This window comes from Chiloscyllium plagiosum, unplaced genomic scaffold, assembly GCF_037043375.1.
Source record: "Chiloscyllium plagiosum isolate Xiang-an unplaced genomic scaffold, Cpla_swu_hap1 HiC_scaffold_2, whole genome shotgun sequence".
NCBI lineage: Eukaryota > Metazoa > Chordata > Chondrichthyes > Orectolobiformes > Hemiscylliidae > Chiloscyllium > Chiloscyllium plagiosum.
In genome coordinates, this window is record NW_028270140.1 from 62,643,978 (window position 1) to 62,671,650 (window position 27,673).

At 40.1% G+C, this 27,673-nt stretch overlaps 1 protein-coding gene across 2 annotated transcripts in view; it reads left to right on the forward strand.

Moving 5' to 3' along the window:
- shc3 (SHC (Src homology 2 domain containing) transforming protein 3) overlaps positions 1 to 27,673 on the forward strand; it is a 289,678-nt gene that overhangs the window by 213,133 nt on the left and 48,872 nt on the right. For both annotated transcript variants that reach the window (XM_043713812.2, XM_087997227.1), the window contains exons 8-10: positions 12,681 to 12,864; positions 18,878 to 18,974; positions 25,758 to 25,958. In XM_043713812.2, the coding sequence (XP_043569747.2) occupies positions 12,681 to 12,864; positions 18,878 to 18,974; positions 25,758 to 25,958 (482 nt within the window). The remainder of the gene's footprint in view (positions 1 to 12,680; positions 12,865 to 18,877; positions 18,975 to 25,757; positions 25,959 to 27,673) is intronic.

Genomic DNA, 27,673 nt, shown 5'->3' on the forward strand with positions numbered 1-27,673 from the left:
GAAATCATGTCTCACCAACTTGACTGAGTTTTTTGAAGAAGTAACAAAGAAGATTGGTGAGGGCAGAAGATTGATGAGGGTGGATGTGACCTATATGGACTTCAGTAAAATGTTTGACAAGATTCCTCATGGTAGACTGGTTAGAAAGGTTAGATCTCATGGAATACAGGGAGAACTAGCTATTCAGATACAGAGCTGGCTCAAAGGTAGAAGACAGAGTGGCAGTGGAGGGTTGCTTTTCAGACTGGAGGCCTGTGACCAGTGGAGTGCCACAAGAATCGGTGCTGGTTCCACTACTTTTCATCATTTATATAAATGATTTGGATGTGAACATAGGAGATATAGTTAGTAAGTTTGCTGATGACTCCAAAATTGGAAGTGTAGTGGACAGCGAAGAAGGTTACCTCAGTACAACGGGATCTTGATCAGATGGGCCAATAGCTGAGGAGTAGCAGGTGGGGTTTAATTTAGATAAATGTGAAGTCCTGCATTTTGGAAAGGAAAATCAGGGCAGCACTTATACACTGAATGGTAAGGTCCTGGGGAGTGTTGCTGAACAAAGAGACCTTGGAGTGCAGGTCAATAGTTCCTTGAACATGGAGTCTCTGGTAGATAGTATAGTGAAGAAGGTGTTTAGTATGCTTTATAGATCAGAGTGTTGAGTATAGGAGTTGGGAGGTTGCAACTGTACAAGGCATTAGTTCAGCCACTTTTGGAATGTTGTGTGCAATTTTGGTCTCCCTCCTATAGGAAGGATGTTGTGAAACTTGAAAGGTTTCAGAAAATATGTACAAGGATGTTGTCAGAGTTGAAGGGTTGAGCTATAGGGAAAGGCTGAATCGGCTGGGGCTGTTTTCCCTGGAGCGTTGGAGGCTGGGAAGTGACCTTATAGAGATTTATAAAATCTTGAGGGGCATGGATAAGGTAAATATACAAGGTCTTTCCCTTGTGTTGGGAGAGTCTAAATTAGGGGGCATAGATATAAGGTGAGAGGGAAAAGATCTCAAAGAGACCTAAGGGGCAACATTTTCATGCAAATGGTAGTGCATATATGGAATGAGCTGCCTGAGGAAATGGTGGAGGCTGGTACAATTACAACATTTAAAAGGCACTCGAGATGGGTTTATGAATAGGAAGGGTTTAGAGGAATATGGGCCAAATGCAGACAAATGGGACTAGATTAACTTAGGATATCTGGTCGCCATGTGCAAGTTGGACCAAAGGGTCTGTATCCATGCTATACATCTCTATGACTCTAATCTGGGCAAATGTGAGATGCTGCACTTTGGGAGATCAAATCTTAAGGAAAAGTGTGCAGTTAATGGCAGGACCATGAACAGCATTGATGTCCATAGCTCCCTGAAAATGGCCACACAAGTAGATAGGGTGGTGAAGAAGACGTGTGATATGCTTGCCTTTATTAGTTGGGGAGCTGAGTACAAGAGTCAGGATGTCATGTTGCAGCTTTATAAGACCTTAGTTAGACTGCACTTTGAGTATTGCATTCACTTCTGGTTGCCAGATTACCGGAAAGATGTAGGGGCTTTGTAAAGTGTGCAAAAGAGGTTTACTAGGATGTTGCCTGGATTAGAGGGTATGAGGTATAAGGAGAGGCTAGAAAAACTTGAGTTTTCTCTGGAGCATCAGAGCCTGAGGGGAGACTTGATTGAAGTCTACAGAATTATAAAGTTAAAAATCACACAACACCAGGGTATAGTCCAACAGGTTTAATTGGAAGCACACTAGCTTTCGGAGCGACGCTCCTTCATCAGGTGATAGTGGAGAGCTCAATCCTAACACACAGAATTTATAGCAAAAATTTACAGTGTGATGTAACTGAAATTATACATTGAAAAATTGATTGTCTGTTAAGCCTTTCATCTGTTAGAATACATGATAGTTTCACATCTTTCATGTGTAAATCACAAAACCTTTTTTTTAAAAAGTTGCATTCTTGGGTTAGCTGTTAACAATGGTGATAGCTAGACAATATGTTGAAGGTGTTGACCCCCTGTGTTCTCTGGAAAAGCGCAGCAGGTCAGGCAGCATCCAAGGAACAGGAGAATCGATGTTTCGGGCCTAAGCCCTTCTTCAGGAATGTCTGAAACGTCGATTCTCCTGTTCCTTGGATGCTGCCTGACCTGCTGTGCTTTTCCAGCAACACATTTTCAGCTCTGATCTCCAGCATCTGCAGTCCTCACTTTCTCCCCTGTGTTCTCTGTCTACACCATGATGTCTAGATTGATTCTAATCTAAAAAGTGAGATAATGGAATTTTACATAAATTCATGCAGTTTTTGAGCTCATGAATGCACGCAGTTTTTAGCAAAGTACAATGTAACCCTGAAAGTACAAATTCACCCCACAAAATATATGTGTGCATGTGGGTTTTTGTCTGTCTGTGTGTTAGGATTGAGCCCTCCACTATCACCTGATGAAGGAGCGTCGCTCTGAAAGCTAGTGTGCTTCCAATATAACCTGGTATTGTGTGATTTTTAACTTTGTACACCTCAGTCCAACACCGGCATCTCCAAATTATAAAATTATAGATAGAGTTGATGGTCAGAATCTTTTTCCCAGAGTTGAAATGTCAATTACTAGGGAGTATGCATTTAAGGTGAGAGGCATAAAGTTCAAAGGTGATGTGAGCAGCACGTTTTTTACACAGAAGGTGTTAGGAGTCTGGAACGGACTGCTAGGTAGTGGTGGAGGCAGATAAAATGTTCAGATAAACATTTGAAAATGCAAGGAATGGAGGGATATCGACCAAGGGCAGGCAGAAGGGATTAGATTAATTTGGCATCATGTTCGGCACAACATCATGACCCGTAGAGCCCAATCCTGTGCTATACATTTCAATGTTCTATGTTCTAAGGATAATGCAAAACTAGCCTTTACATCTAGAGGACTGGAGTAAAAGAATGCACAAGTTATGCTGGAGCTATGCAGAACTCTAGTTACTCCCATGTGGAGTACTGTGAGCAGATCTGGGCACCGTGCCTCAGGCAGATATATTGACCTTGGAAGCACTAGCTTTCAGAGCACTGCTCCTTCATCATGTGGTTGTGGAGTATAATCTGGTGTTACAGATAAATGTTTGTTCATCAAAGCTATTAAGGTATATGGGCCAAAGGCAAGTGTAAGGAGTTATACTACAGATCAGCCCTGAATGGTCACTGAATGGTAGAACAGACTCAAGGGGCTAAATCGTCAACTCAGAAATATATATAAAAGCATAAAGCATTGTAGAAACTCAGGGCTGGTAGCCTCTGTGCAGAGAGGCACAGAGCTAACATTTTAAGTCTCATGTAATTCTTCTTTGGAACAGTCATTGGATTCAAAACTGTGGAGATATTGTTCCTCTCTCCACAAATGCTGCCAGATCTGTTGAGTTTCTCCTGTTTTTGTGCTTTCTGTTTTTATTTTAGACTTCCACCATCTGCAATATTTGATTTTTATCTCATCAGATTATCTGCTGTTTATCTCAGTGCTGTTTTGTGAGAGATTGCTGTGTGCAAATTTGCTGCCTGTAATACAATGAGGACTACACTAGAAAGTCATGAGCTGTAAAATGCTTTGAGATGTCATGTCCCATAAGGAGAAGCAACATTTCCACAACTATCTTGTTAAGTCCCCGAAGAATCTTGGATGTTTCAATAGTGATGCAAGACTACCTTTTGTCTGTGCGGTAGTAGAATGTTATTATGTTAATGGCTGAGTGTGGAGGGAAGTCTGGATCCATTAGAAGTGCCCTCAGGGGAGCTTCCAGATGTCAGCTGTTCAACCTCCACCATGAGGTATTGAATTTTGGGAGGACTAAGAAAACAAAATAATGATGACACGATGAATGTCAAGACCTTAGAAAATACAGAGAACCTGAGGAACCTTGATGCATATGTCTGTACATCGTTGAAGAGAGTTGGATATTTGGATTAACAGGCTAAGAAAATATATGGCATACTTGCCTTTATTAGTCAAGGCACTGAATACAAGAGGGAAGATGATATGTTGGAGCTTATGAAATGTATGCTCACCTACAGCTGGATTAATATGCTAGAGAGGGTGCAAAAAAGATTCACCAGAATGTTGCCTGGACTGGAGTGTTTCAGCTTTGAAGAGAGACTAGATAGGTTGGGGTGTCTTTGTCTAAACTAAGAGGCTGGGAGGAGGGGGGTGGAATTTGATTGAAGTGTAGAAAATTATGAAGGGCATTAATAAGATAGATAGGAAGAACTATTTACTTTCAGAATGGAGTTCAACCTGGACAATGGAGTTCAACCTGGATATGGAGTTCAACCTGGATAAATGTGAGGTGATGCATTTTGGAAGGTCGAATTTGAAAGCTGAGTACAGGATTAAGGATAAGATTCTTGGTAGTGTGGAAGAACAGAGGGATCTTGGGGTGCAGGTACATAGATCCCTTAAAATGGCCACCCAAGTGGACAGGTTTGTTAAGAAAGCATATGGTGTTTTGGCTTTCATTAACAGGGGGATTGAGTTTAAGAGTCGTGAGATCTTGTTGCAGCTCTATAAAACTATGGTTAGACCGCACTTGGAATACTGCGTCCAGTTCTGGTCGCCCTATTATAAGAAAGATGTGGATGCTTTGGAGCAGGTTCAGAGGAGGTTTACCAGGATGCTGCCTGGACTGGAGGGCTTATCTTATGAGGAGAGGTTGACTGAGCTCGGACTTTTTTCATTGGAGAAAAGGAGGAGAAGAGGGGACAGTCTCAGATGACCCCAGAGTCCACTATCTGACTGGGACTCAGTGTCTGGATCAATTTCTGCAATCTGCCAACGTTCAGAACTCTGCTCTATCCCTTCCTCTTGCAGCTGCACAGTAATTATGAACTGCCGTCACCAATTTATGCATCCATCTGGCAACTACTAAACCCCCTGTTTTGGTTTGCACTCAGTTATTTCCTGATTTTTAAGTGATTCGAATCACTGCCAGGTCCCTGGTAGTGGACACTGGACTTATTTAGGGAATGTGAAATGAAGAGGTGATAGGTGTTTCAGGGCAAAATAATCTCTGTGTTTATTTAAAATACAAAAACAAATGTAATGCTAGAAAAATAGGTAAATGCAATAAAACAGGAAATTGACACAATGAATTAGACGAACCTCGATGATCTCAACGACATGGGCAGGGAGTATTTTGTTTGGATAATTGAATGCCAGATAATCGAATGCTAGATTAAAGCAGTTTAGTCTAGTATCGGGACCTTGTGATTTTGTTCATATAATCTGAAATTTGGATAATCGAGGTTCCTCTGTATACTGAGAACGTTGTACCTTAAATTACACTATTTACGAGATTAACACTATTAGCAACTTATCCCACTGACACACGCATCAAACAACAGTTTAAATTAGAGTCTTTAATCATAATTCCTACCCTGGGGTCCCAATGCACTCTCATCACCTGCCTTCCCCTCCCTGCTAGTTAGGTTGGAACTTTGGGATCTTGGGAATTTAAGCTCACCACTGAGAAGCGTGGGTTTGAATTGTGCCTACCTGTCCCGGCCTGCTGTAGCCAGAGCCTGGATGAAGACTTTAGGCTGCATAAGCTTTTCAGTTTGGGTTGAGTCCACTGATACAGTAAGGTGCGTGTTGGATCTGTCAGGTAAGTACCTGGTTTTCTTTACTTTCTGTTAGTTTTGCAGGCCCTGTTTTCACTTCAGATTGTGTCTGAGAACTTGTTATGACGGTTGAGTCGGTGGTTTCTCAGAGTTGTCAGTCTTTGGTTCTGTTGGTTGTGATCGGTTGCCATCAGTTCTCTTGGTTCGGAACAGGCCTGTGTCGAATAGCTCTTGTTTGGGAACTTATTTGTGCTGAAATTTGTTTGGCCTCTGTGGTCTTGGTTCGGAAGCTGTTCATGCAGAAGCATGTTGAAAAGGCTCCCTTAGGTGAGATTTTGAAGCTAATTGACTTTCTGATGGTTACAGTATGTGAGAATGTGTTTTGATTGAGGTTGAATGTCCAAAATCTCTGTAGGCCCTCTACTATCGGCACTGTGTAGCCTGAGGTATAAAAGGTGTCTTGGCCTAGTGTCTGTTGGTTTCGGTTGTCTGTTCTCTGAGAGAGGAGGTTATGTTGTGATTATAGGCTGAACAATAGTCCCAGACAACAATCCCCTTACCCAGGCCTGGTTGTGTATTTCTTACACACTCATTCCAGCTTTCATTTTTGGTTTTAAAAGTTTTGCAAATTGCGGACTCTGTTCAAAATCTAGGGTTTTGTCCATATGTTTTAATATAGAGGATTTTTGCTTGATCTTACAACCAAAGTGTCAGCATTTACTACATTAGGCACATCAAGAAACTATGTGCTACTGCACCCTCTTCTATATCGGAGGTTGGATGTGGTCCATCCTCAGGCTGGTAGTTGGAATACTAGTTGGTTCTCTGTGTAGGAGACAGAAAGATAGAGATTAAGGTATTATCTATATCTTAGTGCTTGAGCGACAATACCATTCCAGATTGGCAACATTTCAAATTGATCTGTACAAGAATTTTCATTTCCCAAATTACACTATCCACACACTTTTGAATCACGAATACTTTTGGTTCTTAACGTCACAAATGAAATTAAGATTGCTCATTTGACTATGGTAGCCATTACACTCCCTCCCCTTGGGTCTGTTAGGTTTTGTCTCTGTCATTAGAACATACTATTCCCTTGGGACCTCACCACCCCATCACTTGTGGAGGTAAAGGCTCAATTCCAGCTGATAGCTCATGCACGTTTCCTTCTATGGGGATGAGGATAGACAGTTCTACCACTCTGCTTACCGACCAACTACTCTCTCTTGCATTGTGGAGCCATTTACCCTGTAAAAAAATTAGCTTTCTTTGATTATATGGAATGTCAGACGCACTCATCACTCTATCGTAATGAATTGTGATAACTCCACATATCTGCAGGTCATTAATGGGCAATGGCAGTGCTCTATCTAATGATCGACACCTCGCCCCTACCAATTGAACACCCATATCTGCCTTTAGACAATGTACATTACCAGCTGTGCATCCTTTCCCTTCAAAGCTCTGGGAATCAGCCAAAGCCATGCCCAGATGGCACCTTACCATTATATTCCATCTATGCCTACCTCCATGATGAAGCCTAACTTATTTGTGCAAATATCAGGACAGTGCCAGTTTCGTGCTCAGATATGCCAACCACCCAGTGCCATTCGCACTGCACCCACAGCAGCTAACTTCCCACATTGAATGTGGGCTGAGAACTCAGATGAAGGCCATTAATTGACCTTTTACTGCTTTAATACATGGGCTGGATTGATGATGGCAAGAATCAGCCGACCTCTTGCTTTAGGGTCCCCATCTGCCCAACACTAGGGCTCCGAAAATCGAGCCTCAACCCTAAGTGTCTCAGGGTGGGAGTAGAGGTAGTGCAGGTGGTAACTTTCTCAGAACCCAGGTCACAGGCAGATGAAGAATTGATTAAGCATCTAAATGGTATGCTCAATGATATTTTGTGTGCTTTCATTATATACATATTACTCGCATTTGTGGGTCATTGTCAGAGGTCATGAGTTGTCACTGGACAGTTCTAGTTACCTAAAGGCCTTTATCAGTTTGTTATATTGGCTGAAATGACCTGGTATCACTGCCTCCTGCTGAACTGAGACAACATTGCTGTTACCAAGGTACCAAGCATTAATCTGCATGTTGCATCAAATATGATCTGTAGCACCAACAATATAATCAATATGCAATCAAACTGTGTGACCAGTGTTTTCAACTTTGGTAACTCCTAAGGCATAAGCATATGAACATTGATATTGTGTGAAGAATGAAGATATTAGGAAGGAGGGAGATTTAGATGATCATTTTCAAAGTTTAGGTGACAGGTGAAAGCACAAGGGTACCAGTGGTAAGATAAGTGAGTTGGGTGATGTCCAAGGACCAGAGTTCAAAAAATGCAGAGGGCTTGCAGATTTATATGACTGGAGAATATTACAATGATGGATCAGAAATGTATTTGCATACAAGGATAAGACTTCTAAAGACTTCTAAATTAGAGCCATTAGGGGATTGAAAGCCAGTGTAGGTCAGTGAGGACAGGGTTGTTGATTGGGACTGATTTTTCAAATATTGGCAGTGATGATTTAGATGATCTGATGCTTACAGAGTGGAGAATTGGAGTAGTTGAATCTGGAGGTGACAAAGGTAGGGATGTCGGCTTTGACAGCAAATAGTATGTGGTAGCATTGGCATGAAATATTGTTACAAAGATTAGAATAGGTTTTTAAGTGATTGAATCTTTTATTACTATACCATTATGTTAAAAGGAATTTATTGTCAGTGAAGTCATACTGAAAGATCCAACTCAAACCATGGCTAGATTTACCAAGCTCCACAAGTTACATTTGTAGATCTTAACCTATCTATTTTAAATGAAAATTGCTGAAGTTTGGAACCCTTTGAGCTTTTTGAAGGACGGTAAAAAATCTGAGGCGATGAGTAAGGTTTATTTTGCTGACAAGAACATTGGGCAAGTGTGAAAGTTAGAACCAATATCAATTCTTTTTAAAAAAAGGTTGCAAAGAATCAGGAATCATTTGGTTGGTCAGTTATTGCAAAATTATTGGACTGCAATCTGTAGTAATCCTGGTTATAATGGTGGAAACAATATATTAGAGCAAAGAACAAAAAACAATACAGCTCAAGAACAGACCCTTCAGCCTTCCAAGCCTGCACCGCCACATTTTGCCCTTTCGTACTAAAACCATCATCACTTAAAGGATCTGTATCTCTCTATTTCCTTCCTTTTCATGTATTCATCCAGGTGCTTCTTGAATGCTACTATTGTGTCTGCTTCCACCACCTCCTCTGGCAACGCACTCCAGGCACTCACCACCATTGTGTGAAAAACTTGCCTTGCACATCTCTTTTAAACTCCACCCCCCGCCCCCCCCCCCCCCCCCCCCCCCCCCCCCCCCCCCCCCCCCCCCCCACACCTCACACCTTGAACCTGTCTACCCTAGTAATTGAACTCTCCACCCTGGGGAAAAAAACACTCTTACTTTCCACTCTAGCCATGCCATGCACAATCTTATAAACTTCTATTAGGTCGCCCCTTAACCTCTTTGTTCCAATGAAAACAAATCTAGTTTATCCAACCTTGCTTCAATGCTAAAATCCCCCATACCAGGCAACGTCCTGGTAAACCTTTCCAGTATTATCCTCTCCAAAGAATCTACATCCTTTGGGTAGTGTGGTGACCAGAACTGTACGCAATATTCCAAGTGTGGCCTAGCTAAAGTTCTATAAAGCAGAAGCATAGCATGTCTATTCCTATACTCAATGCGCTTTCCAAAGAAGGCAAGCATGTCACAGGCCTTTTTTAATACCTAATCTACCTGCACTGTCACCTTCAGTGATCTGTGGATCTGCACATCCAGATCTTTCTCTATTAATACTCCTGAGAGTTCTGCCATTCACTATAATTTCCACCTATACTTGACCTTCCAAAATGCATCACCTCACATTTGTCTGGATTAAACACCATTTGCCATTTTTCTGTCCATGCCTCCAACTGATTTATATCCTGTTGTATCCTCTGATAATCGTCCTCACTATCCGCAACTCCACCAATCTTTGTATCGTCCACAAGCTTACTAATTAGACCAAACACATTTATGTAGACCATGAACAGCAAGGGTCTCAGCACTGATTCCAGTGGAACACCATTACTCTCAGCCCTCCATTTTGAAAAGCAATCTTCCACCACTACCCTCTGTCTCCTATGACTAAGCTAGTTCGGTATCCATCTAGCCATCTTACCCCGATACCGTGTGACTTCACCTTTTGTACCAGTCTGCCATGAGTATAAGATCAAAGTCTTCTTCAGTCCTATTTTATCCCATTACTTTCTGGTGACTAGAATGCTTGGACAATAAGTGGATAATAAGGCAAACATAATACAATCGATATCTATGTAATTATGATTTTCTATTATTTCAGACCACACTGCCAAATTTCAGTTATGACATGGCTAAAGACAAGTTTCTTTTTGTTTCAAATAGACCAAGTTTAAACTCCTGGGACTCACTAAGAAAATAAAGCCATAGTTTTGAACAAACAACATGAAATGTTACTGTACAAAGCCAGAAAAGTAATACAATCTACTATATATATGATGTGGAGGTGCTAGTGTTGGTTTGGGGTGGACAAAGTTAAAAATCACACAGCACCCGGTTATAGTCCAACAGGTTTATTTGGAAGCACTAGCTTTTGGACCGCTACTCCTTCATCGGGTAGCTGTGGAGCAGGCTCATAAAACACAGAATTTATAGCAAAAGATCACAGTGTCATGCAACTGGCACGATGTTTGAACAAATCTAGATTGCTGTTAAGTCTTTCATCTTAGAATGGGTTGCAGGTTTCAGTTCATTAGTATGTAAATCCCAGAACTTCTTTCAAGTCACATTAACTTAAAGTTTTATAGAAAAAGGTGACATGTCAGCTCAGACAATGCATTAAAGGTGTGAAGTTACAATCTGTCTGTATCCCAATCTTGAGATTAACAGCATTCTAGGTTTGTTCAATATATCGTATCAGTTTCATGACACTGTGATCTTTTGCTATCAATTCTATGTCTTATGATTCTAATCCATAGCTACCTGATGAAGGAGCGGTGCTCCGAAAGCTAGCACTTCCAAATAAACCTGGACCATAACCTGGTGCTGTGCCACGTTTTACTTATATATGTATAACTTATAATTTAACATCCAGAATTAACCTGAGCTAAATATGGATAATACACAAGTACGTTAACACCATCCACAACAAAGCAGCCTGCATGATTAGCACCAGATCCATATACATTTATTCCCTTCACCATTGACACACTCATCTGGACAAATGAAGATTATTTCACACAGTTGTGCCTTGTGCTTGGTCAACATTTGACGAGCTTTGGAAATTAGGAGGTGAATTATTCAGTGCAGGATTCCTAACACTGACTTTCAGTTGTAGCTACTGTATTTATGTGACTAGTTCAGTTTAACTTCTGGACAATGGTAACTCCTACGATGTGGATTGTGGGGGTACAATGGTAATTGTAATGCCACTGAATGCTAAGGGACAAAAACGAGTCTCTGTCTTGCTGAAGGTTGTCATTGCCTGACATTTGTGTGGCACAAATCAAATTATATGATTTTACAATACAGAAAGAGGTCATTTGACCCATTATGTCTGTATTGCAAATGTTGCTTTTCACTTGCTAACACACCTGGATATTGTCCAGATCTACGTGCATTTGAGTGTGGACCGCTTCATTATCTGATCATTGCATAATGGTCAGCAGTATTCACTAATCATCAGCAAACATTCACAGTTTTGAACTTATAATAGAATGAAGGTCATTAATGAAGCAGCTGAAGATGGTAGGGCCTAGGACATTATCTTGAAGAACTCCTACAGAGGTGCTCTGGAACTGAGATAACTAACCTTCAAAATGCACAGCCATCTTCCTTTGTGCTAGGTATGACTCCAACCAGTGGAGAGATTTCCCTCTGATTCCCATTGACTCCCGATTTGCTATGGATCCTTGATGTTACACTCAGTCAAATTTGGCATTGATGCCAAGTTTCTCCTCACCTGTAATTCAGCTGTTTTCTCCATATTTGAACCAAGGCTATAATGAGGTTAAGAGCCAGTAACATTGGTGGAACCCAAACTGGTTTTCAGTGAGCAAGTTATTGCTAAGCACGTGCTGCTTAAAAGAACAGTTGATGACACTTTCTATCACTTTGATGATGATCGAGAGTAGACTAATGAACAGGTTGGTGAGGGTGGGGTCATATATATTTTTCCCTCTTCTTGGTTCCCTGACCACACCTCACAGACCCAGTTTATCAGCTATGTCTTTTAGGACTCAACCACCAAGTAAGCCATACTGACATTTTGTGTTTTCACTGAGTAGCTTTGCTTTCCAAGAGCATATTTTGGAAATGCACATAGAGTTCATGATGTGCAATTATTTAATTTGCATCAATAATATATACTACATTTGTTGGAGACAAATGAAAAGCAGTGTTGACATTTAATTCCTACCTATGATAGGTTATTTAATCTCTGAGAATTTTAGTTATGTAGAAAGACAGGAGGGGATAATGGTTCAGCAATAGCATTCTCATCTCTGAATCAACAGGTTTGGATTTTGGCCCCATTTCTGGCAACAGCAATCAGAGTACTGATACTGGATACTGGGTTTATGTCCAATAGGATTACTTGAGAGCAATGCGGCAAAACCCTATTTTATGCATACATAGGACTCTTTAGCCTTGGTTGCAACCCATCTGGAAGAAGGTACCCTGAAGTTCAAAAGTATGAGGAAGACAATGGCAAGCCAACAAAATAGTTGCATTAAGATTTGGTTTCTACTGTGGTGAATGCAAATATCTAGTTATGAAATTCATCAACAAGAAAAATCATTGCCCATGGACAGAAAAAGCATAGCAATTTCCAAAAATCATTTATATAATTTTGACATCTCTCATATAACACTGTATTTTTTCAAGAATATGGTTTCAAGAACATTTAATTGAATATATATGATATAAAGCTTTAAATCATATAGTGAGATTTTCATTGAATACTCTTTATTTATACTGCGTGACACCAGTAACAACCATTTTCCAATCTCGTGCAGAATGCCAAATTTAGAAGAATCAATTTGGGCTGGAGAAGATGAAGAGGTTACAGAGCATCCTTATTATAACAGTATTCCTGGGAAAATCCCTCCTTCTGGTGGATTTATTGATGTCCGACTTAGAGAAACTCATCAGCTTGGGTTGAATCAGAGTCTGCCTGCACATTGTTTTGATATTACCCAGGTTGGTAAATTTTATGTGACTCACATTTCTCAATGTATTTTTATTAGCTTATATATTTTAAAGTATTAATTCCTTGAATCAAGTCTTAAAGGTAGACAATTGAATCTTGATGTTTTGCTTATTAACTATTCTAATTGTGATGAGATTGCTCCAAGCAATCACTGTGCTTTCTGTTCTAATGTAGCTTTCAAAATGCCAAACGTGAAAGCAAGTAGTACAGAAAATCTATATAAAGTACATTCATTTCTAGAGCTGTCACTAAAATGACCATTATTTCTGTTGATTAGAAATAGCTTTATTTATTCAGCATTGGCTTATTGTGTAATACAGTGCCCTATATACTCAGGGAGGATAATAACAAATTTTTCATTGATTGTCTGCAATGTGTTGGATTGTCTCAACCAGTTTAGCAATAAGATGCTAATGCTTACAGTGGTGTTCTATAGACTCCAACTATTCTTTTGTTTTATGCAAGTGACTTTTCTTCAGCTATGAGCCTAAATGGTGAGCAACAGTTGGCTAAACAGCAATGGGCATCACACCTGATGGCTCCAGAATCAGATTACTGAATTGGAATCTGAGAGTAGGATTTCCTTCTTCCTCTCTACAGTTAAGCTAAGTGCTATTGTAGCATCCTGCTCATTTTTGTTTGCATTTTATCAGGGGACACAGATTCACAGAATTGTTACACGATGTGTCTGCATCAGTTCTCCAAATTAACAGTTCAATCATATTATGAAGAGTAGTATTGAAACACTGGAGAACATGCAGAAAAGGAATTACAAGAATGTTACCAGAGTTGAGAATTTATACCTAACAGGAACATTTGCACATGTTAAGTCACTTTTCTCCGAGATCAGAAACCTGATTGGATCAATTAAAGTTTGAAGATTTCCAAGGTAGGAACAGGTTTTGTAGATAGCAGCATGTTCAAGAACTGTAAAGAAGCAAGGGAGGTTTGAGATAGGAGCAGTTTGCAAGATGGCAGAATCAAGCATTATTTTTGAGGAAGGGGGTGATATTGGCATACTTAAGGGAAAGGGTGGCAGTGCCTAAAGAGAGACAGCACTTACAATATTAGCTAACTTGGGGTCTTGGAAGAGAAGTTAGCTGATCTGCAGTATAGAGAGAATAGGATGATTGTAACAGGAGATCAGTCTCTTGAAAAGATGAGCTTAGAGAGGATGTGAGGGGAGTCAAGTGAAACTAATGAAAGAAGCAAGAATCAGGCTGCCCTGGTGGGTAGTGGAAAGGAGGAAAATTGCAAAGGCAGTTCACCAGATATGCATCCCTTGGGCTCAAACCGGCATGGAAAAAGGCCATTCCAGGAGAAATGGCCAGGATGACAGAAAATGTCTTCCTGGGGACTAGGAAACCAAAAGTGAAGGCGCAGTCATCATTGAGTAAATCAGGAGCTGGATAACTATTGTGCTAAATGGAAAGCTACCATCTCGATGACTGAGGACCTGAGTGCAGTTGTGAATGAATCACAAGGTTGTTTCTTCCAGGAATAATAATGAAGGAGCTATAGAGTAAAAAATTCAGAGCATAGAAATGCTATGCGGGTGGTGAATAATTTAAGAAGTATTTAGATTAGATTCCCTACAGTATGGAAACAAGCTGTTCAGCCCAACAAGTCCACACTGACCCTCCAAAGAGTAACCCCCTCCCGATCCATTCCCCTACTTTACATTTACCCCTGACTAATGCACCTAACACTATGGGCAATTTAACATTTCCTATTCACCTAGCATGCACTGTGGGAGGAAACCGGAGCACTTGGGGGAAACCCATGCAGACACTGGGAGAATGCACAAACTCCACACAGACAGTCCTCTGAGACTGGAATCAAACCCAGGTCCCTGGCACTGTGAGGCTGCAGTGCTAACCACTGAGCCACCGTTCTGCCCATGTGATCTTATCTGTCAGTGAAACTATGCAGGCAATGAGACTAGGTGAGGTGGAAAGCTGAAAGGGGTGGCTGTGAATATGTGTTGAGGAACTTATCAAGGAGATTTTTATGGAGGATAATTATTTGTTGAATCATTTAATAATTTATTGCACATCATTTAATTGACTTGCCTATTGTCCTTGTCGCCTTAGGGAATTGCAGGTTAGGGAGGAGTAGTCAAAGTATCCTTGGTGAGTTGCTATAGAGCATCTTGTAGATAATACACCATGTTGAAATGGTGCTCCAGTTATGGGGAAATTAAATATTTAAGGTGGTGGGTGGGGTGCCAAACAGATGGTTTGCTTCATCCTGGATAGTGTTCAACTTCTCGAGTGTTGTTAGACCCACATCATCCAGGCAAGTGAGGACTACTCCATCACACTCATGAGTCATGCCCTGTAGATGGTGTTCAGACTGTGGGGGGCCGAGCAATGAGGTACTTGTTGTGGTGTTCCCAGTCTCTGGCCTGCTAGTATAGCTACAACATTTATATGGCTGATCCATTTCCTGTTTAACACTAAGCCTTAAGAAGTTAATAGTGGAATAATTCAGTGATAGTAATGACATTGACTCAAAGGGAGATTGCTAGCTTCTCTCTTGTCATAGATGGTTATTGCTTAGCATTGTGTGATTTCTACTTCTCTTCCCAAGCCTAACTACTGTCCTTTTATTGCTGCTTGTGGAGACAATCTGTAGATTTGCAAATGCAGTTGAATACTCAGAAATATTACCATTTTTGGCAATGTGATCAATCAAACATCATTGATGAAGCAATTGAATTAAGGTTGACCTCGGATACACTGAGGAATTACTGCAAGAATATTCTGGTACTGAGATGTAGTTATTGACAACCACAGCCATCTTTCTTTTTTCAAGTTGTGACTCCTGTCAACAGAAATTGGTGTTTAATTTTAAAAAGGATCTTCAATGCTGCACTTGATAAAAAGTTGCCTTGATTTCAGGAGGATTCACTCTCACTTCACCTCTGGAAGTCAGCTCCTTTGTCCATATTTGGACCAAGGCTATGATGAGGTCTTGACCAGAGTGGGTCTAGGGAAGAATTAATTGGAACAAAACTAGAGGCATCAACTCAGATTTAAATAAAGAATAGTTGATTTGGTCATAAAAACACAAGACATATGGCAGGACAGATGATGAGTTACAAGCATAGTACGTGGGCACTGGTGTACACCAGTGCGATCCACAGTGACCATATATGCACTAAGTGTTTTTGGCTTGAGAAACTTTAGTTAAGATTGAATAAGCTATGGACAGTATAATGCCTCAAGGAGGGGTAAGTTGCCGAGAGATTTTGTTCTAAAAGAGAATTGTAACTCTTGGCCTAGAGTATTCTTACATGGCCCGTGGTCGGTACAAGCGAGTGTGACTGTAAGTGAAGTTGTGTGGGGATTAAAAAGGTAGACTTTCAAACTTTACAATTAACCAATGGCTTTGTTGTTCTTAGAGTCAGAGATGTACAGCATGGAAACAGACCCTTCGGTCCAACCCGTCCATGCCAACCAGATACCCAACCCAATCTAGTCCCACCTGCCATCACCCGGCCCATATTCCTCCAAACCCTTCCTATTCATATACCCATCCAAATGCCTTTTAAATGTGGCAATTGTACCAGCCTCCACCACTTCCTGTGGCAGCTCATTCCATACATCTTTTCTGAACCCTTTCAAGTTTCACAACATCTTTCCAATAGGAAGGAGACCAGAATTGCATGCAATATTCCAACAGTGGCCTAACCAATGTCCTCTACAGCCTCAACATGACCTCCCAACTCCTATACTCAGTACTCTGACCAACAGAACAAAGCATACCAAATGCCTTCTTCACTACCCTTATCTACCTGTGACTCCACTTTCAAGGAGCTATGAACCTGCACTCCAAGGTCTCTTTTTTTCAGCAACACTCCCTAGGACCTTACAATTAAGTGTATAAGTCCTGCTAAGATTATGGTTTGTCTGAATGAAAATGAGGGCTGCAAGGTGGATGATTTTGTAACATGGTGCAGAGAGTAATTTAAGTTGGACAAGATAATAGATGTGATAAATGTAGTGGTAGTAGAAGATAATATAATTTGGGAATAGGCACAATTTTCTGCAGCTGAGAGTATTAATCCAGAAAACTATGTTGCTTGTCCAGTGGCAGCATTTGGGACATCTATTTGTAGTTAGAGAAGAACTTGCAGTGAAACAAGGAGGATCGAATTAGTGTGCTTTATGTGGCTATCTGTCAAGGGAGTATGTGCAGCTACGAGGGATATAGAGTCATAGAGTCACACAGCCTGCATTTGGCCCATATCATTCTAAACCATTCCTATTCATATAGCTGTCCAAATGTCTTTTAAATGTTGGAATTACACCTGCATCTAGCACATTTCATTCAACACACAAACCACCCTCTGTGTGAAACAATTATCCCTCAGCTCCCTTTTAAATCATTCTATTCTCATCTTTAAATTATGCCCCCTACTTTTGAACTTTCCTACCTTAAGGAAAAGACCTTTGCTATTCACTGTATCTATGCCAGTCATGATTTTATAAAGCCACCCCTTAATCTCTTCTATAAGGCCACCCCTTAATCTCTTCCACTCCAGGGAAAGAACTACCAGCCTATCCAGCTTCTCCTTACAACTCAAACCCTCCAATTTCGCTACCACCCTTCTAAATCGTTTGTGTACCCTTTCCAATTTAATAACATCTTTCTCATAGCAGGGTGACCCAAACTATGCACAGTACTCCAAAAGTGGCCTCACTAATGTACAACCTCAACAAGACATCCCAACTCCTATAGGCAAAAGTGAGTACTGCAGATGATGGAGATTAGCGTCAGGAGTGTAGTGCTTGAAAAGCACAGTAGGTCAGGCAGCATCTGAGGAGCAGGAAAATTGACATTTTGGGCAAAAGCCCTTCATTCCTGATGGAGGGCTTATGCCTGAAACGTCGATTTTTCCAGCTCCTCGGATGCTGCCTGACTTGCTGTGCATTTCCAGCACTATACTCTTGACTCTCATCCCAAGTCCTATGCTCAAAGGTTTGAGCAACAAAAGCAAGCATGCTACATGCCTTCTTAATGGCCCTGTCTACCTGTGTTGCAACTTTCAATGAACTATGGGCCTGAACCCCTCGGTGTCTCACTCCCCAGCGCCCTACCATTAACTGTGTAAGTCCTTGTTGATCTGACTGAAATACAATGCTTTGCATTTATCCAAAATAAACTTGATTTGCCATTTCTCAGCCCATTGGCCCAGATAAAGATCCTGTTGTACTCTGAGATAAATGTCTTCACTGTCTACTTTACCACCAATTTTGGTGGCATCCGCAAACTTACCAACCATGCTTCCTATGTTCTCATCTAAATTGTTTATATAAATGACAACAACAGCGGACCCAGAACTGATCCCTGCAGAACACCACTGGTCATAGGTCTGAAAAACAGCTCTCCACCACCACCCTCTGATATTTACTAAAATATAAAACCAGAGAGATGATAATCTCTCTAGATCACTACCCAGGCCACAAGCAAATTGACATAGAATAAAATTAGAGATTTTAATGCATGATTTAAAGACTGTCATAATAGAAAAGGATTTTGATTCATAGGGCACTAGCACCAGTACTGGGGAAAGTACCACTGTACCAGTGGCATGGTCTTCACCTGGACAATGTTGAGACTAGTGTTCTGGTGAGTCACATAAAAGGACAGTACTGGAGGCTTTGAACTAAATAGTGGAAATGAGGGATCATGTAAGGAGAAATGTGGTCATTTAAAGAGGAAGAACAAGGCCACAGAGCAGCACTGATAATTTGCATAAAATACTGATACTACATTCACCCATTGCTACAAAATCCTTTGGCATTTTTATTACCATTGATTGAAAAATAAACAGTTAAGTATAATCAACATCTGCATGAGACTCAAGTTGGGGAAGAAAAAGAACGGATATCATTCCAAAGAAAGAAATGTTTGTATTATTTTACTTTTTCTTACTCTGTGTTGTTTTAGGCATGGAACCCTTTAGTGTTGAACAATTTTACTTTGTTACTGTAGCCAGTGTTAGCCATTGGACAAGATCAAAGCTACTATCAAGGGCCAGATCTGGGCGAAAACCACAGTGAAGACCGGAGACAAGCGCTCGGCAGATATGGTAAATAAATAACCTTTTGAGAAATACCTGTCTTTGAAACAGTAGGAAAATTCACAGGAGAAACTGTGTAAAGTGAATGAGATTTGAGGGATCCTCCATGAATGTGGTCAATAGAGGGCACTGTGTCAGATTTTTATTCATTAAATAGATTGTTTATATAATACCATGGAAGAGTTCTAAATATCATTTGAAAAAAAAACACAACCATGTAAATTATTTTGAAAATGTATTGTGCAACACAGAGAATGACATAATCAGTAGAAACAGCATACCTGCCTCTTCTGAGTACATTTTTTCCACAGAAAAAGAAAATTGCTGAACACTTTTTTTGAAGTGAAATGATGACATTTCACAATTTAGTATTCCTGATCCATGTCAATAAATAATACAAAAACACAGAGGGCAACACAACCAAAATCATTCCATTTAGCGTGTCTGTGCTGGCTCTTTACTGTAATAATTCAAAACTAATCTCATGACCTAGTGGCAGCAGTGTGTACCATCTATAAGATGTACTGTAACAACTCATCAGATTTTCCCAATTATAAGATGGAGTTAAAACTTTCTTTAAATTGTGTTTCCTGTTTGTACTGGGCTGTAAGCTTGTCATCTGCTGAAAATGGATGTGAGGAAACATTTTGCAAAATTAACTTGTGACAATTTAATAGACTTCAGGCAAAATTCTTGCTGCCACTAATTGTACAGAATGCTACATGCAGTCAACATTTCCAGTACTGTTCATTTGTTGTAATAAATTGGCACCAACTTGACACAGGCATAGCAAAGACATTGAAGCCTATTGTTTCCAGCTGTCCAACTCCATCAACAGAGTCTTAGAATCAACCATGTCTGTTATTGGTGTCTTAGCTTTCGTTGTGGTACAAATAGCAGAAACTCAATGTCATACTGCTGTGGTGGAAGTTCAGATTGGGGTACTGAAATGTTCTGATTGTGTGTATGATAGATATTCATTCACATCTTTGGTAAGTAAATGTTCTACCCTTCACAGATAATGCAAATGTGGGTAATTTGCCATAGTGTTAAAGGTTTAGATGGAGAGGAATTTCTTAAGTGTGTGCAAGAGAGTTTTCTGATTCAGTATGTGTATGTACCTACTAGAGAAGGTGCAAAACTTGACCTACTCTTGGGAAATAAGGCAGGGCAGATGACTGAGGTGTCAGTGGGGGAGCACTTTGGGGCCAGCGACCAAAATTCTATTCGTTTTAAAATAGTGATGGAAAAGGATAGACCAGATCTAAAAGTTGAAGTTCTAAATTGGAGAAAGGGAAATTTTGATGGTATTAGGCAAGAACTTACGAAAGCTGATTGGAGGCAGATGTTCGCAGGTAAAGGGACGGCTGGAAAATGGGAAGCCTTCAGAAATGAGATAACGAGAGTGCAGAGAAAGTATATTCCTGTCAGGGTGAAAGGGAAGGCCGGTAGGTATAGGGAATGCTGGATGACAAAAGATATTGAGGGTTTGGTTAAGAAAAAGAAGGAAGCATATGTCAGGTATAGACAGGATAGATCGAGTGAATCCTTAGAAGAGTATAAAGAAAGTAGGAGTATACTTAAGAGGGAAATCAGGAGGGCAAAATGGGGACATGAGATTGCTTTGGCAAATAGAATTAAGGAGAATCCAAAGGGTTTTTACAAATATATTAAGGACAAAAGAGTAACTAGGGAGAGAATAGGGCCCCTCAAAGATCAGCAAGGCGGCCTTTGTGTGGAGCCACAGAAAATGGGGGAGATACTAAATGAATATTTTGCATCAGTATTTACTGTGGAAAAGGATATGGAAGATGTAGACTGTAGGGAAATAGATGGTGACATCTTGCAAAATGTCCAGATTACAGAGGAGGAAGTGCTGGATGTCTTGAAACGTGGATAAATCCCCAGGATTAAAGGTGGATAAATTCCCAGGACCTGATCAGGTGTACCCGAGAACCCTGTGGGAAGCTAGACATGTGATTGCTGGGCATCTCGCTGAGATATTTGTGTCATCGATAGTCACAGGTGAGGTGCCCGGAAGACTGGAGGTTGGCAAACGTGGTGCCACTGTTTAAGAAAGGTGGTAAAGACAAGCCAGGGAACTATAGACTGGTGAGCCTGACCTCGGTGGTGGGCAAGTTGTTGGAGGGAATCCTGAGGGACAGGATGTACATGTATTTGGAAAGGCAAGGAATGATTCTGGATAGTCAACATGTCCTTGTGCATGGGAAATCATGTCTCACAAACTTGATTGAGTTTTTTGAAGAAGTAACAAAGAAGATTGATGAGGGCAGAGCAGTAGATGTGATCTATATGGACTCCAGTAAGGCGTTCGACAAGATTCCCCATGAGAGACTGATTAGCAAGGTTAGATCTCATGGAATACAGGGAGAACTAGCCATTTGGATACAGAACTGGCTCAAAGGTAGAAGACAGAGGGTGGTGGTGGAGGGTTGTTTTTCAGACTGGAGGTCTGTGACCAGTGGAGTACCACAAGGATCGGTGCTGGGCCCTCTACTTTTTGTCATTTACATAAATGATTTGGATGCGAGCATAAGAGGTACAGTTAGTAAGTTTGCAGATGACACCAAAATTGGAGGTGTAGTGGACAGCGAAGAGGGTTACCTCAGATTACAATAGGATCTGGACCTGATGGGCCAATGTGCTGAGAGGTGGTAGATGGAGTTTAATTCAGATAAATGTGAGGTGCTGCATTTTGGGAAAGCAAATCTTAGCAGGACTTATACACTTAATGGTAAGGTCCTAGGGAGTGTTGCTGAACCAAGTGACCTTGGAGTGCAGGTTCATAGCTCCTTGAAAGTGGAGTCGCAGGTAGATAGGATAATGAAGAAGGCGTTTGGTATGCTTTCCTTTATTGGTCAGAGTATTGAGTTCAGGAGTTGGGAGGTCATGTTGCAGTTTTACAGGACATTGGTTAGGCCACTGTTGGAATATTGCGTGCAATTCTGGTCTCCTTCCTATCGGAAAGATGTTGTGAAACTTGAAAGGGTTCAGAAAAGATTTACAAAGATGTTGCCAGGGTTGGAGTATCTGAGCTACAGGGAGAGGCTGAACAGGCTGGGGCTGTTTTCCCTGGAGTGTCGGAGGCTGAGGGGTGACCTTATAGAGGTTTACAAAATTATGAGGGTCATGGATAGGATAAATAGACAAAGTCTTTTCTCTGGGGTCGGGGAATCCAGAACTAGAGGGCATAGGTTTAGGATGAGAGGGGAAAGATGTAAAAGAGATCTCAGGGGCAACGTTTTCACGCAGAGGGTGGTACGTGTATGGAATGAGCTGTCAGAGGAAGTGGTAGAGGCTGGTACAATTGCAACATTTAAGAGACATTTGGATAGGTATATGAATAGGAAGGGTTTGGAGGGATAATGGGCCAGGTGCTGGCAGGTGGGACTAGATTGTGTTGGGATATCTGGTCAGCATGGACTGGTTGGGCTGAAGGGTCTGTTTCCATGCTGTACATCTCTATGACTGTATGACTCTAAATGATTTTAATCAATGCTGATAAGGTGGTGACAAGTTCCTATCCAATGGGCAATTTATGGGCCTGTTGCTGAATAAGGTTTAGAGTATATTTTTTGTTTAATAGACCATAATCTTTTAAAAAGTAGAATGCATGAAAGAACTAAGAGCAATAAATTAAGTGTAAGGATTTTAGCGTTGAATTGAAATAATCTTTATCATACAAACTTGATCAAAATAAATATATTTAAAAATGACTAGATAAGTAGACAGGTAAAATAATGATTCTAAACCATATATAATGTTTATAGAATTAAGACTCTAACTTTCAAGAGGGGGGAGGGTAGGGAGAGAGAGCAAGTCTTCCAGTTCTACTGATATGGATCCATTTGCTTCCCACTCCCCCACTTTTACTTGAATTACAGTTCCTTTGTGCATTCACGTGTGTTTAGTCATTAAAGCCCAGCATTTCAACTACCTTACCTTTCTAACCTTTAAACTCTTAAAGAAATATAATTCAAGGCTTTTGGAGCACAAATCTTCAAGATGCTTTAATTGCATTCATCCAATTTTATATTACAAACTTAAATTCCTAAAATTGAGAAAAAAACTAATGCAAAGGAACCATGAACTAGATATTCACAACCATAGTCACACCCTTTGGTTCAGTTACATGGGAAGGTTAATATGTGGTGTCTGCAAAGCACCATATGTGTTGCCAATGGCACCTTACAGTATGGGAAAGCAGATAACTCACGGTCGCTCCATTTTGCTCTCTCTGGCAAGAGGCAATAAATAAAGTTCTCTCTCTTACATAAGGCACTGAAGTGGTTTAATAAAGCATGCTGTTAATATCTTCGCAAGAGTCATAACGGTTTACAGCCACTTTCATCTTCACAACAACTTTCTTTGAATTCTTTACCATTTGCTGAGTTTATTATGCACCAACAACTTAGTGAAGTGCTCAAATACCATCTCATACTTTAATCATTACTGAGAATCAACTACATAAATTGCTCCCTCAATGTTTTGCCCCAGACATGGCTTCCTGCTGAGAATCGTACTCCCTCTCTTTTCCGTCCTCCGACTTCTAGCTCTTCCTCTGCTCATTCTTCCAAACATGCTCAATTTTAAGAGAATTGCATACTAAGGTACCAATGTATGGAAACGTATGGTTTCTGCATAAACTTTTAAGTCACCGAAAATGTACTTCCACACTTGCTACATTACTTCTTGCATATTCCTGAAACTGTAGAATTGTGGTAACAGCCAGAAGAAGTAATCCAGCACTGGCTTGTAGTTGGCTGATCATCCCTGTGAATACTACATGTTGAGTGTCTGTCATGCCAATAAACATGTGTTCAACTGTGGGAGATTGAGAGGGCATGGGCTGAGGTGTGCAGCTTCAAATTTACATGTTGGTACCAAATAAGTAGTACTTGCTGATTGTCATTGTGATCTGTCTGCTCTGCATTCTTCCGACAGATATTTTGAGGGGCATGGATAGGATAAATAGACAAAGTCTTTCCCTGGCGTGGGGGATTCTAGAACGAGAGGGCATAGGTTTAGAGTGAGAGGGGAAAGATATAAAAGAGACCTAAGGGGCAACTTTTTTACAAAGAGGGTGGTATGTGTATGGAATAAGCTGCCAGAGGAAGTGGTGGAGGCTGGTACAATTGCAACATTTAAAAGGCATCTGGATGGGTATATGAATAGGAGGGGTTTGGAGGGATATGAACCAGGTGCTGGAGGGCGGGACTAGAATTGGGTTGGGATTTTGGGTCGGCATGGATGAGTTGGACTGAAGGGTCTGTTTCCTTGCTGTACATTTCTATGACTCTATGACTTTATTTGGTGTGTGCTCTCTAATCACTTTACCAATACACAATCCGTCGTTCTTCAGACAGAATTGTATGTGCATGTCACAGACACCATTTTGGAATCTTAAAGGACCTGTTAGCCCTCCGAAAATAGGTAATATCGTGCTGAGTTGCTGTCCACTAAGCCTTTGATTCTGTCCAGATCTGGGCAAACCATCCTAAATTTGGCCTGACCATTGTAAAGCCTTATCATATATTTTGTAGATGTACATTATTAGCATCTATGTAAGGTACTGTACTTATCACTACAGAAGATTTTCAAAATGGAAAAATACTACATAATTGGCATGTCAGGCCTTGAACCCCCACCTATGGATTATGAAACAACCCATCCACTCATTACTAATTCATCGCTAATGACTGGCATAATCTAGGAGTGACATATAAAGATTTGTTTCAAATAATGAGTAAGTGTATTTTACTATGAAGTGATCTGAACTTCATCTTTTTTTTACATTTTCCATAGCTCCTTGAGATTTAGCAAGAACAGTAGAAACTGAGCAATAAACTAGTCCCTTCTTTCTTTGCATAGACGCCTGAAACAATAGAACCACGATTTCTGAAGAAGGGTCGCTGGGCTCAAAACATTGACTCTGCTTTCTCTCCACAGATGCTGGCAGACTGGCTCAGTTTCTTCAGCTATTTCTGTTTTTGTTTGTAATGCATTGGTACTAGTTCCATAATAATGATGGAATACCAAAGCTTGCAAAAATAAAAAGAACATCAAAACTTAAAAATGATAAAAGCAAAAGATATAGAAATTCCACAAAGCCTTTAGAGATAGAGGAAGTATAGTGGTTTAGGATTTCTATCCACCATACTGCTCTACCTCTGACTCTGATGGAGTCAGAGATCAAGCCATTGGAATATTCTGAGTGAGCACCTACAGCTGGAGCACTCTAACAGAGACACTGAAGGGTTGGGAAGCAGAGCAACCATGTGTTATTTCAAGGTAGGACAGCTGAGGCCAGTATTACTGCTCATAATGTGATTTCCTGTGGATTAGGGAGACAAAACACAAAATCAGGCTGAAGAAAACTGTCTGCATAATCTTTTGCATTCCCCTTGAGGAAAAGATGGATACATTTGTTACAGATTTCTTAATTCTGCTAAGATCAATGTTCTTTTATTTTCCTTTATCAATAGACCCACAGTGGAACCTACATCTGTTCTTTGCAGACAGGTCAGTAATGAGTCAGGCTGGTTGAAGTTCCTAATGTAATCTTAGAATCTTCACAAACACTGTCAAAGTTTCTCTGTAATATTGTGAGGATTGGACCAAGAAGCTCATACTTCATCAATGAAATATTTATGGGCTGTCAATCCAATAGATCTAGGTTCTTCTCCACAATCCTAAATCCTCCTCTCTACACCTTTGTTTAGAAGTAATTATTGAAACTTCCCTTACATATTCCTCATTTAAAATCTGCAGGATCCTCTACTGATGTATGCATTCGACCGGAGGTGAGACCTTCATTATCCAAAGATGGAGAAGTACCAACATATGTGAACACTCAACATCTAGATCTCCAGGCTCTAACAACATTGCAAGTAGATCTCAACACCAACACAGGAACCAATGAATTAACAAATAACAGTGAAAACCAATCAAAAAAAGATGTCTTTGATATGAGTAAGTTTCGATCTTACTTACATTTTTCTTTAAGTTTCAACTATGTCAGAACCATTGGCATTCAGTTATAGACAAATATTTTAATTAATCTGCTCAGATATATTATGATGTACCACTGAAGCAGGTGGAATTTGAATCACGGTCTTCCAGCTCAAAGGTGGTTAGGTTGGTGGTAGCACTGTATCAAAGAGCCCTCAGCATTCACGAATATATTGGTGATTATAAGCAAAAGAAAGGTTTTATGATCTTTCATTTATTTGTGATTGTCAACTGCAGATGTCTACTCAATAAACTGATCCTGCCACACCATTACCTCAATATAAATCAAACTGTAGTTTGTAATCCTATTAGTTAGACTTGTTTCTTTATGTTTAAAATTTTACATTTTTTGCTTGCAATGTTACTGGAAGTGCAAGTTAACAATAATAAAATGTGAGTAACAAGAAATCTGTGCCCTTACTGAAAATGAGAAAAACAGTATATCTCTTTATCCAATTAGATTATATTGCAAATGCGCATTATACTTAAAATTGCTTAAAGGACTAAATTTTAGGGGATAGTGGAAAATGAACTTACCTAAATTTTGTGGAAGTACCTGGAGTAGTTTTTTTTAAAAGATACCTTCGAAAGTTCATTGCAGAAATTGGAGATTTTGTTTTAACAAAACATCCCATTAATCATGTAACTGATGATAACTGCTTGCTTTGTCTTAGATCTCTATTGTGGCTGTTTGGAACAGTGACCATTTTGGAGAAGGTTCTTGTTTAATCTGGTTCAATTGCAGGGAAGACTGCCCAGGAACAAGCTGAGTTGGAGGAAAGCTTGCGCAGATCAAGCTTCCCAGCTGATCTCCCTCATTTCTAAAATAAAAACCCTTTTATTGAGTTCAGGGCAAAATCTAATAGTTCTGTTGAAAGAGATTGTATTTCCTAAGCATGTAAAACCACAGGACTTCAGACATTAGGGACTTGACTATGCATGCCAGAATGTCAGGGTAGCAGACTCGAGAACGTCCTTGTTTCAAACTTTCACCTTTAGAGAGAGAGAGAGAGAGCGTGTGTGCGTGTGTGCGCGCACGCGCACATTACTAACTGTGAATGTGAACTAATGGAACTTCATTCAATAATTTTTGTTTTGATCATTGGTTTATTAAAATGCCTGGTTGTCACATTTTGTTGTTTACAGCTGATATTTCATTAGTCTACTGAGTAACTGGAGGAAGTATTTAGTGTATGTGGTGTCCCATGAAGTAGTTGGCCTCGAGAGACAGTGCACTCCTCTAGCTTCAGTTATAACAATTGGAGGATTGTGACTTAAACAGACAAAGGATTGGGAAGAAGAGTGGATTAACATAGGCAATTTCAAATAAAGAAAAAGAATCAAAGGGAGCTTTTATAAGATGGAGGACAAAAAGGTACAGAAATGAAAATTTTAAAAATGTTAAAGGTAATATTTAGCATTTTGTACATCTTCTAAAACAATTGACATTCTGAGGAAATAAGATGCCACATTCATAATTGTACACTTTTTGAGCAAGGAAATTTGAATAGCATTCATTAACAATTATTACATTAGTAAAAGGGTACTTATGCCATTAATTACTAGATTGAACAGGTTAAAGGACAAGTACAGCAATTCATGTAAATTACAGGGAGGTAAGTTATTAGTTTTAAATCTAAGATAGATACATTTTTGTTAAATATTTGTTAAGTATT